The sequence below is a fragment of the Hypanus sabinus genome, chromosome 29 (genome assembly GCF_030144855.1).
Source record: "Hypanus sabinus isolate sHypSab1 chromosome 29, sHypSab1.hap1, whole genome shotgun sequence".
In the NCBI taxonomy this organism is placed as follows: Eukaryota; Metazoa; Chordata; class Chondrichthyes; order Myliobatiformes; family Dasyatidae; genus Hypanus; species Hypanus sabinus.
The window spans coordinates 5,634,958-5,647,151 of NC_082734.1; the positions used below are offsets into that span (position 1 = coordinate 5,634,958).

The 12,194-nt window shown below is 42.7% G+C and overlaps 1 protein-coding gene across 2 annotated transcripts in view; it reads right to left on the bottom strand.

The window, feature by feature from the left end:
* Positions 1 to 12,194, bottom strand: part of LOC132382917 (receptor-type tyrosine-protein phosphatase H-like) — a 115,705-nt gene that overhangs the window by 67,442 nt on the left and 36,069 nt on the right. The window contains exons 3-6 of one of the 2 annotated variants that reach the window (XM_059953477.1): positions 9,250 to 9,486; positions 6,825 to 7,103; positions 4,185 to 4,463; positions 1,541 to 1,819 (exon numbers count right to left, since the gene is read on the bottom strand). In XM_059953477.1, coding sequence (XP_059809460.1) covers positions 1,541 to 1,819; positions 4,185 to 4,463; positions 6,825 to 7,103; positions 9,250 to 9,486 — 1,074 coding nt within the window. The remainder of the gene's footprint in view (positions 1 to 1,540; positions 1,820 to 4,184; positions 4,464 to 6,824; positions 7,104 to 9,249; positions 9,487 to 12,194) is intronic. The other variant, XM_059953478.1, reaches the window with a different exon arrangement.

The following is a 12,194-nucleotide window of genomic DNA, read 5'->3' on the forward strand; positions in this document are numbered from 1 at the left end:
TATTGAAGTTGAGCCAAACTGCATTCTTCAAAAGAATAGCATTAATTTTCACAATGTGCAGCTCAGTCTTAGACCAGCTATATCAATTTCTTGTTTTCACACTAACTTTAGTAGTTCCGTTTAATATTAAAGCAATTATCATCTAGCATAAACTTGATTAAGTAATTCATTAATATTAGTGGAAGTTGCCAAATGTGCAAGTAACTTGCAAATTGATCTAACATTCTGCTTACTGAAGTTTAGGCACTCTTCATTTCTCAAAATCTAAATGTTACTTATCGCACCGTGCTGTTCAATCAAAATCCACTACAATGAGTAACACGAGAAATCTGCAGATGTGGGAAATCCAGAGGAACACACACAAAATGCTGGTGGAATTCTGCCGGTCAGGCAGCATCTGTGGAGAGGAATAAGCAGTCGACATTTCGGGCAGTGTCCCTTCTTCAGGACTGAGAAGGAAGTGGGAAAATGCCAGACAAAAAAGCTGTGACAGGGGCAGGAGTCTCACTGGAAGGTGATAGGTGAAGCCAGGTGGATGGGAAAGGTAAGAGACTGGAGAAGGGAGAATCTGATCGGAGACGAGTGCAGACCATTGGAGAAAGAGAATGTGTTGTGGACCTAGGGGAAGTGACAGGTAGATACGAAGAGTTGAAAGGTTAGAGTGGGGAATACAGGAGGAAGATGGGCGGTGAAGAGTTTTTCTACCAGAAGGAGAAAGTGATACTTGAAACATAGAAAACATACAGACCCTTCGGCCCACAAAGCTGTGCCAGTCATGTTCCTAATTCATGCCATTTGGTTGGAGGCTACCCAGTTGGAATAGAAGGTCTCGATATTCCACCCTGAGGCTTCAGCTTGGTGCAAGAGGAGGTCATGGACTGACATGTCCGAGCTAGAATGGGAATGGGAATTAAAATTTTGTGCCACCGGGAAGTACTGATTGTGGCAGATGAAGGGGCCCTCATCTTAGTTTTCATGTCTTCATGCCTGTAATTATTTTTGTATTGAAACAAAGTTAAAGATAAAGGAAATGAATCTGTAGTCCATATAGCAGCCGAGATGGATGCATAGTGTAGGAAACCATCACTCAGACGGCCAAATTCATGTTGTGAAGGGACTCTTTTCTGAGCTATGCTCATCATATCGCCTTCCAGTGGGGTAAAGGCATCTCCAACAGTCTTGTTACGAGTGGTCCCACGCTCAAATCCGGCCATTTCCTTGCACGCATTCCATTTGTGCTGGGTTGAGTATCAAGCTAATAGCTCGGCCTCGTAAAAAACAGACAAAAATGCTAAATAAATGGCACGGTTGCCATCTAATGCACCACAAGGTCAGAACGGAACAACAAGAAGAAGTGGCGGTCTTCTAACTCCATTTTACACAAGAATAAGGAGAATTAAATAGTTGTTCCTCTGGATCCAACACAGCTTAAGAAACCATAAGGTAAGGAACACAATAAGAATATTAAACATAAAATAATATCGGAACTGTTGTTGACTGAGACAGTGGAGCAGGTATTAACCCTTACAGAATTACTCACTTGTGGTGCTTGTCACCTTCACAGGAGAGCTCAGTGTGTTCTCCGGAGTTACTGACACAACCGATAACATGTACTGATCTCCAGGATCCAGGCCTGTCGCTGTGAAATTTGTCTGGCCTTTTGTTGTGTTGTGGATCGAACTGCTACCTTTAATCACATTAGTGACTGTAATTCCGTAGGTATAGTTAACAGCTCTTGTATCATTTGGCTGTATCCATCCAATTGTTAATAAATTTGTTGTCCTGTCTACTGCTTTAAGTCCAGTGACTGGTGATGGATCTGTCAAGAGAAAAGCCAAGGGATGGTTAATTATTGGGAGACATCCTCCATCCTGATTGCTCTTGGATAGTGTGACCTTTTCAAGGTGTGCGCTATACTTTGGCTCTGGGTATGGATAAGCATTGTCCTCACAGTCAGGCAGAGATATCTGACATCATCTGGGATAAATATAATTAAAAATTACGTGGTGTCTCTCCGATGAGAGAGTGTGTACTGTGAGACTACTGCACTGTTGGAGAATATGATCACTACTGGTGACTTTGAGAATATCAGAGGATTTTCAATTAAGAGATGGTCATTCGATGACCTAACACAACTGTCCCAATATCAACACATGTAAAATGCCTGAGGAACTCAGCAGGTCAGTCAGCACCTATGTAAGTGAATTAGCAGTTGATAGTTTGGACCAAGTCCCTTCTTCAGGACTGGAAAGGAAGGAGATGATGCCAGAATAAAAAGGTGAGGAGCGGAGAAGCAGGATAGATAGAAAGTGATAGTTGAAGCCAGATGGTTGGGAAAGGCAATGTTCTGGAGAAGAAGGAATCTGATGCGGGAGGTGAGTGAACTATAGGAGGAGAGGGGAGGGTTACATTGGGAGGTGATAGGCAGGTGGGAAGTGGTGACAGGCCAGAGTGTGGATAGAAGAAGATAGGAGCTAGAGGGAAATTCTTTTCCCAGAAGATGAGATTGAGTATTCATGCTATCAGGTTGTTATCTCAGTATTCCCAATATTGCAATATTCTTCATTCCGTTAATTCTCAACTTGATTTCAAATATCTGTTGCAAATTGTGCAACGGTCTTGTAAGTTGTTACAACACACTGTTTATTGAAGTTGAGCCAAACTGCATTCTTCAAAAGAATAGCATTAATTTTCACAATGTGCAGCTCAGTCTTAGACCAGCTATATCAATTTCTTGTTTTCACACTAACTTTAGTAGTTCCGTTTAATATTAAAGCAATTATCATCTAGCATAAACTTGATTAAGTAATTCATTAATATTAGTGGAAGTTGCCAAATGTGCAAGTAACTTGCAAATTGATCTAACATTCTGCTTACTGAAGTTTAGGCACTCTTCATTTCTCAAAATCTAAATGTTACTTATCGCACCGTGCTGTTCAATCAAAATCCACTACAATGAGTAACACGAGAAATCTGCAGATGCGGGAAATCCAGAGGAACGCACACAAAATGCTGGTGGAATTCTGCCGGTCAGGCAGCATCTGTGGAGAGGAATAAGCAGTCGACATTTCGGGCAGTGTCCCTTCTTCAGGACTGAGAAGGAAGTGGGAAAATGCCAGACAAAAAAGCTGTGACAGGGGCAGGAGTCTCACTGGAAGGTGATAGGTGAAGCCAGGTGGATGGGAAAGGTAAGAGACTGGAGAAGGGAGAATCTGATCGGAGACGAGTGCAGACCATTGGAGAAAGAGAATGTGTTGTGGACCTAGGGGAAGTGACAGGTAGATACGAAGAGTTGAAAGGTTAGAGTGGGGAATACAGGAGGAAGATGGGCGGTGAAGAGTTTTTCTACCAGAAGGAGAAAGTGATACTTGAAACATAGAAAACATACAGACCCTTCGGCCCACAAAGCTGTGCCAGTCATGTTCCTAATTCATGCCATTTGGTTGGAGGCTACCCAGTTGGAATAGAAGGTCTCGATATTCCACCCTGAGGCTTCAGCTTGGTGCAAGAGGAGGTCATGGACTGACATGTCCGAGCTAGAATGGGAATGGGAATTAAAATTTTGTGCCACCGGGAAGTACTGATTGTGGCAGATGAAGGGGCCCTCATCTTAGTTTTCATGTCTTCATGCCTGTAATTCTTTTTGTATTGAAACAAAGTTAAAGATAAAGGAAATGAATCTGTAGTCCATATAGCAGCCGAGATGGATGCATAGTGTAGGAAACCATCACTCAGACGGCCAAATTCATGTTGTGAAGGGACTCTTTTCTGAGCTATGCTCATCATATCGCCTTCCAGTGGGGTAAAGGCATCTCCAACAGTCTTGTTACGAGTGGTCCCACGCTCAAATCCAGCCATTTCCTTGCACGCATTCCATTTGTGCTGGGTTGAGTATCAAGCTAATAGCTCGGCCTCGTAAAAAACAGACAAAAATGCTAAATAAATGGCACGGTTGCCATCTAATGCACCACAAGGGCAGAACGGAACAACAAGAAGAAGTGGCGGTCTTCTAACTCCATTTTACACAAGAATAAGGAGAATTAAATAGTTGTTCCTCTGGATCCAACACAGCTTAAGAAACCATAAGGTAAGGAACACAATAAGAATATTAAACATACAATAATATCGGAACTGTTGTTGACTGAGACAGTGGAGCAGGTATTAACCCTTACAGAATTACTCACTTGTGGTGCTTGTCACCTTCACAGGAGAGCTCAGTGTGTCCTCCGGAGTTACTGACACAACCGATAACATGTACTGATCTCCAGGATCCAGGCCTGTCGCTGTGAAATTTGTCTGGCCTTTTGTTGTGTTGTGGATCGAACTGCTACCTTTAATCACATTAGTGACTGTAATTCTGTAGGTATAGTTAACAGCTCTTGTATCATTTGGCTGTATCCATCCAATTGTTAATAAATTTGTTGTCCTGTCTACTGCTTTAAGTCCAGTGACTGGTGATGGATCTGTCAAGAGAAAAGCCAAGGGATGGTTAATTATTGGGAGACATCCTCCATCCTGATTGCTCTTGGATAGTGTGACCTTTTCAAGGTGTGCGCTATACTTTGGCTCTGGGTATGGATAAGCATTGTCCTCACAGTCAGGCAGAGATATCTGACATCATCTGGGATAAATATAATTAAAAATTACGTGGTGTCTCTCCGATGAGAGAGTGTGTACTGTGAGACTACTGCACTGTTGGAGAATATGATCACTACTGGTGACTTTGAGAATATCAGAGGATTTTCAATTAAGAGATGGTCATTCGATGACCTAACACACCTGTCCCAATATCAACACATGTAAAATGCCTGAGGAACTCAGCAGGTCAGTCAGCACCTATGTAAATGAATAAGCAGTTGATAGTTTGGACCAAGTCCCTTCTTCAGGACTGGAAAGGAAGGAGAAAGATGCCAGAATAAAAAGGTGAGGAGCGGAGAAGCAGGATAGCTGGAAAGTGATAGTTGAAGCCAAATGGTTGGGATAGGCAATGTTCAGGAGAAGAAGGAATCTGATGCGGGAGGTGAGTGAACTATAGGAGGAGAGGGGAGGGTTACAGTGGGAGGTGATAGGCAGGTGGGAAGTGGTGACAGGCCAGAGTGTTAATAGAAGATAGGAGCTAGATGGAAATTCTTTTCCCAGAAGATGAGATTGAGTATTCATGCTATCAGGTTGTTATTTCAATATTCCCAATATCGCAATATTCTTCATTCAGTTAATTCTCAACTTGATTTGAAATATCTGTTGCAAATTGTGCAACGGTCTTGTAAGTTGTTACAACACCCTGTTTATTGAAGTTGAGCCAAACTTCATTCTTCAAAAGCATAGCATTAATTTTCACAATGTGCAGCTCAGTCTTAGACCAGCTAAATCAATTTCTTGTTTTCACCCTAACTTTAGTAGTTCCGTTTAATATTAAAGCAATTATCATCTAGCATAAACATGATTAAGTACTTCATTAATATTAGTGGATGTTGCCAAATGTGCAAGTAAGTTGCAAATTTTTGTAACATTCTGCTTACTGAAGTTCAGCCACTCTTCATTTCTCAAAATCTAAATGTTACTTATCGCACCGTGCTGTTTAATCAAAAACCACTACAATGAGTAACACGAGAAATCTGCAGATGCGGGAAATCCAGAGCAACGCACACAAAATGCTGGTGGCATTCTGCCGGTCAGGCAGCATCTGTGGAGAGGAATAATCAGTCGACATTTCGGGCAGTGTCTCTTCTTCAGGACTGAGAAGGAAGAGGGAAAATGCCAGACAAAAAAGCTGTGACAGGGGCAGGAGTCTCGCTGGAAGGTGATAGGTGAAGCCAGGTGGATGGGAAAGGTAAGAGACTGGAGAAGGGAGAATCTGATAGGAGACGAGTGCAGACCATTGTAGACAGAGAATGTGTAGTGGACCTAGGGGAAGTGACAGGTAGATGCGAAGAGTTGAAAGGTTAGAGTGGGGAATAGAGGAGGAAGGTGTGCGGTGAAGAGTTTTTCTACCAGAAGGAGAAAGTGATATTTGAAACATAGAAAACATACAGACCCCTCGGCCCACAAAGCTGTGCCAGTCATGTTCCTAATTCATGCCATTTGGTTGGAGGTTACCCAGTTGGAATAGAAGGTCTTGATATTCCACCCTGAGGCTTCAGCTCGGTGCAAGAGGAGGTCATGGACTGACATGTCCGAGCTGGAATGGGAATGGGAATTAAAATTTTGTGCCACTGGGAAGTACCGATTGTGGCAGATGAAGGGGCCCTCATCTTAGTTTTCATGTCATCATGCCTATAATTCTTTTTGTATTGAAAAAAGTTAAAGATAAAGGAAATGAATCTGTAGTCCATACAGCAGCCGAGATGGAAACGTAGTGTAGGAAACCATCACTCAGACGGCCAAATTCATGTTGTGAAGGGACTCTTTTCTGAGCTATGCTCATCATATCGCCTTCCAGTGGGGAAGTGGGATCTCCAACAGTCTTGTTACGAGTGGTCCCACGCTCAAATCCGGCCATTTCCTTGCACGCATTCCATTTGTGCTGGGTTGAGTATCAAGCTAATAGCTCGGCCTTGTAAAAAACAGACAAAAATGCTAAATAAAAGGCAAGGTTGCCATCTAATGCACCACAAGGGCAGAAAGGAACAACAAGAAGAAGTGGCGGTCTTCTAACTCTATCTGACACAAGAATAAGGAGAATTAAATAGTTGTTCCTCTGGATCCAACACAGCATAAAAAACCATAAGGTAAGGAACACAATAAGAATGTTAAACATAAAATAATATCGAAACTGTTGTGACTGAGACAGTGGAGCAGGTATTAATCCTTACAGAATTACTTACTTGTGGTGCTTGTCACCTTCACAGGAGAGCTCAGTGTGTTCTCCGGAGTTACTGACACAACCAATAGCATGTACTGATCTCCAGGATCCAGGCCTGTCGCTGTGAAATTTGTCTGGCCTTTTGTTGTGTTGTGGATCGAACTGCTACCTTTAATCACATTAGTGACTGTAATTCTGTAGGTATAGTTAACAGCTCTTGCATCATTTGGCTGTATCCATCCAATTGTTAATAAATTTGTTGTCCTGTCTACTGCTTTAAGTCCAGTGACTGGTGATGGATCTGTCAAGAGAAAAGCCAAGGGATGGTTAATTATTGGGAGACATCCTCCATCCTGATTGCTCTTGGATAGTGAGACCTTTTCAAGGTGTGTGGTATTCTTTGACTCTGTGTATAGTTAAGCAGTGACCTCACAGTCAAACAGACATAGTTATTTATTTATTTCCTTACTTGTGGAATAGGCTCTTTTGGCCCTTTGCGCCACGCTGCCCGGCAATCCCCTGGTTTAATCCTAGCCTAATCATTGGCCAATTTACAATAACCAATCTTAACCTACTAACTTTGGACTGTGGGAGAAAACCGGAGCACCCAGAGGTCATGGAGAGAACGTACAAACTCCTTACAAGTAGCGGAGTGAATTGAACCCATGTAAAGTGTTGTGCTACCCAGCATGCTATCAAATATCTGACCTTATTAGGCATAAACGTGATTGAAAACTACCTGGAATGTCTCTCATGGGAGCACTTGGTAAACACACTCCTTACGCATGCACATTTACACATACGCAAACGTTGCCTTGTCATTCTGCTGTCGTTGTGCTGAGTGTGTGCACATCCCTCATAATGGGTCTTAAATTGAGCTGATGAGCTCGGCTTGGCTTTATGGTGCCTCAGAAGAGGAAGAACTTCAGCCCAGGGCCAAACTCAGGCCAGAAGTAGAAGGGCCTTCAAATGGAACCACCTCCGAACCTTCCTGGAAGATCTGTTCAGAGTCCCTGTCTGACTATCAGGCAGAGGGGAGACAAGGCTTTTAAGAGGAAACTGCAAAGCCTTCGGAAGGGTCTCAAGATGCCTGCTTATCAACGAGGTGATGACATTGGAAGCTATCTCCTCAGGTTCGAGAAAATGGCCCAGAAATGGCTATGTCTGGAGGAGGAGTTAGCCTGCCAGCTAGTGGCCCTACTGATAGGTAAATCGATGAAGAGAGGTCATACAACTATCCTGGTCTAAAGGAAGTGCTGCTGGCTAAATTTGATATCTCAGCTATCACCAATGATTCCAATGCAGTACTCTACAATCACTCACTGAGACATATCATCGCTTGAGGGGTCTCTATAGTGGGTATAGTCTGGGGTACATTTCCAGAGGATGGAATGTGGAGAATAATTTGATTCTGGTTTGGTTCCTGCTGAGGATGTGGAAGTGGAGTAAGGTTTAGTGTGAGTGCTCATTCTGGCTTGATGTAAGATATGCCAACTGTGAGCTGGAGGCTGTATTGTGGCAAGTTGCAAGGTATGGGAAACTGAATATGAATTCGAAGGCTACCTTGGACAATCTATTTCTTCATACTTTTCTGTACATTCTGAGTTCAATTGGTTTCCTCCAGGTGCCCTGGTTTCCTCCCAGAGTCCAAAGATGTAGCAGTTAGTAGGTTAATTGCTCATTGTAAATTGTCCTGTGATTAGGCCAGGATTAAATACATGGATTCAACCCCAGACTAGTCACAGGACAATTTACCACGCGGCTTGTTGGGCCAGAAGAGGGAGATCTGCGCTGTATCTTTAAGTAAATAGAGTCCAACAACCTAGCTGACATTATCTGTCCAGTACTGAGGGATGGTACCATTCATTCATTGAAGTATAAGAGAGTTTTTGCTGGTGTGTATGGCCAATGTTTATCCCTCACTCAGTATTTCCGAAACAAATGATATCCCCTGCTATCCCTTTAAGCAGACTACTAAAGGAATAGCAGTGAGTACTCTTCAAGAGGATTTATTTTGCTGTGAAGAGGTTTGAATCTCCTGTAAGGCAAAAGGAAAACTTTTTTTTCTTTCACAGGCCTTCATCATCACTTTTGGAATCTTGATGCACCCTTGCCCCAGAGGAATAGGTGTCTGCATTTCCCAAAGGCCTCAGAGTGCCATCCAAGGCTTTTGACAGGAGAACACGCGTGAAGAGGGAGGGGACAATAGTAGATCACACAAGTAGCCCTTGTTCAGTACCATCATGTTTGAGGATCTCTATATTGTCTTATCTTGCTTCCCACAGGGGCCTGAGTTATAGAACACCCAATTTGTTGGCTAGGCTCAAGTAAAGAACCAAATGACTTCAGGGCCACAGGGTTTCGCGAGCGAGGGGGGTGAGGTTGGAGAGTTATTCTCAGATGACTTCACATGTCTTGCTTTAATTTGCGATTTATAATGAACTTACTTGTTGTTGATGATAGATTACAGTTGAATGATCCATTTTCAGCACTGAAGAAAATATTATAGTACGTCCCAGGTTCAAGTTTATCAATGATCTCTTCTTTTTTGCTGCTGCTAATGGTTCTTGTATCTTGACCAATGGTGATATCGATAAGTGATATTGATAAATTATTTAAGTTTTCAATTATGGAGCTCCAGTCAACTTTCAGAGCAGTCGTGTTGACAGGCAGGACTTCAATAGCTAGGTTGTTGAGAGTGAGAGACACAGTTTTGGAAAGAAAATGATTAGAAAATTAGAAAAGAAAATGATTAGAACATTCATACATTTTATTTTATGTGAAACATCATGGGATGTCCATGGGAAACCCATGGCCCATGAAGCAATTCAATATGAAAATGCCAAGATATATCCTAGGTTGCGCTGGGTCACATCACCAGCAATGTAACTTGGGCCATCGGGTGACTTGGGTCTTTCAACATTAGATATTCTTGCCCAGGCGATCCAGCCAGGGTTGATCAGGCCCAAGCAGCAGTGGTCCACAGGTCACACCTCTTGTTCTAGAGCCACCTAGAGCCCCACTCAGCAGACTCTGTGAAAGGTCTGGTTAATGACCTTAAAAAGGTAGCTGTGAAAATGACTGACCCAACATCATGAGTCACATTGCGCTCTCCACAACTAGCTGCTGACAGATGCTTTGATTGAGAAGGTTCTTCTATACCAGGGGTTCCCAGCCTTTTTTTGCAAGTTCACAGTACATTTATTACCAAAGTATGTATTATACAACCTTGAGACTGTCTCCTAACAGGCAAAGAAACACAAAGGAACCCGTAAGAGAAGATTGTCAAACACCCGATGTGCAGGGAGAAAGAAAAAGACATCATGCCAACAATAAACACACGCAAATAGCGTCAATAGAGAGAGTCCATCCGTTCAGAGCAGAGCTGAGCAGTGAGTAAAGCTCACTTTGGGCCCCAACACCCTGACGTTTTCAATCTGGCCCGGTGCCTAAATCGTCGTCCAAATGGCCAATGGCCAGTACTATTAAGGAAGGGGTTCATGGACGCCTAGGTTGGGAGCTCCTGGTCTAGATCTAATCCACACAGGCTTCCATTTGCATCATCAGCTCTCTTATCATTGGATATCTCCTAACCTCTATACTATCACCTACCTTCCCATTGGTTCTCTGTACCCCACCTTACTTCTTCTCCATCCAAACGCAATTTTTTTTCAGATGAAAGGACATTGATTTAAAAGATTAAATTTGTTTTTCTCTCCACAGATGCTGCTGGAGCCATGGAGTATTTCCAGTATCTTAATAGTATCTCTGCCTCTTAGCAACTCAAAAGTTCAAGGCTCATTTATTATCAAAGTACGTACACCTTATACAACCTTGAGATTCGTCTCTTTACAGGCAGTCCCGAAACAAAGAAACTCAAAAGAATCTATTTAAAAACAAACTCAAACACACAATGTGCATAGAAAACCACAACCATGCAAACAATAACCACAAGTGTTCTGAACTGAAGTCTGCAAAGAGATTGCCACAGATCTGCACTGAGCAGAGTCATAGAGCAGAGGGCTGAACTGACCCCTCTCTCACCTCAGGCCCTGACACCCTGACCTTTTCAGCCTAGTCCAGCACCTCAATCGACGTCCAAACATCAGCTTCAATTGCCTCGATATGCTCTGGGGCCAGGCCCCTACCGCCTCGATTCGGCCTGAATCTGTCCTTTCCGATTTGGCCCTGTGCTTAAATCTCTGTGCGAACATCAGTTTCAGTTGTCCTGATCTGCTCTGGTGTATGAACCCTGATTTGGCCTGGAACCGATCTTTCCAATTCAGCATGACACTTAAAATGGTCGCACCTCGGATCTGTCTTCCTCCCGACAACGAGCCCGCTGCCTTGCCTTGTCTTGCCTCGGTTCTGCTACATTCAATTGCCTTTTCTGCACACCACTCAGTATGCAAGAGAAGTGGGGTAAGGGAGCGATTGCCCTCTTCTCAGGTGGCTCTTTGAACTGTAAATAAAAATCAAAAACTGCAGAAATTTGAAATGATACCAGAAAATGCTGGGGCCACCCAGGGAACATCTGTGGAAAGAGAACTGTTTCAGGTTGAATAGACTTTATTAGAATATTAATCTTTAACCTGAATTGTTACCTCTGCTTTTCCTTTCCACACTCACTTCCTGACTTTGTGAACCTTTAGGAAAGAGTGTACATGATATAACCTTGAGATTTGTCTCAACAACTTATAACTAATGTTATGAGTTCACAGGTTGCGGGAAAAGTGTATAGATACAGGTCAACTACCTCGAATCCGTCAATCAGTAATATGGGTTCGGACAAAAGGAGCATTGTTCTTGGGTGTTATTCTGCATTTATTTCTATAACCTGTGCTTACTGAGCTCCAGTCATGTCTTCAATGAATAAAAGAAGTGCTTCTTGTCATGCAAAGTGCAAACACCATACGTTATCTATACAAGGTGGAAGTTCTGAAAAAACTCAACAGTGGTGTCTGTGAAAAGCATTTGCAACTTGCATAACACGGTTCTTTCACAGTTTGTGATATAAAGAAGCAAAAAGGGAAGTTGCTTCAGTTCTTTGCTGACAGCGAGTCAGAAGAATAACATGTGCACAATGAAAGATGGAAGATGTTCACAACTAAAGTTCTCAGGAAGCGGTTTAAACTCATGTCAGCGAAGGTGTAGAACTGTACTGTACTTCAATGAATCTCACTTGCTTTTCATTTGTCATTTCTTTTTTCTTTATTATCCTACATTTTATTTGCAGAATACTTTAAAGGAAGGGTGAGGTGATCATTAAGAGGATTAGAGGTGTTTATTTATTTAATCCTTACCTCAGCTGCCTGTGATTCAGCAAAAAACACTCACCCGGCATTGTGCAGGTAGGTCCCAATCTTTCTGGATTTGTGGAGGTCAAGGTAGT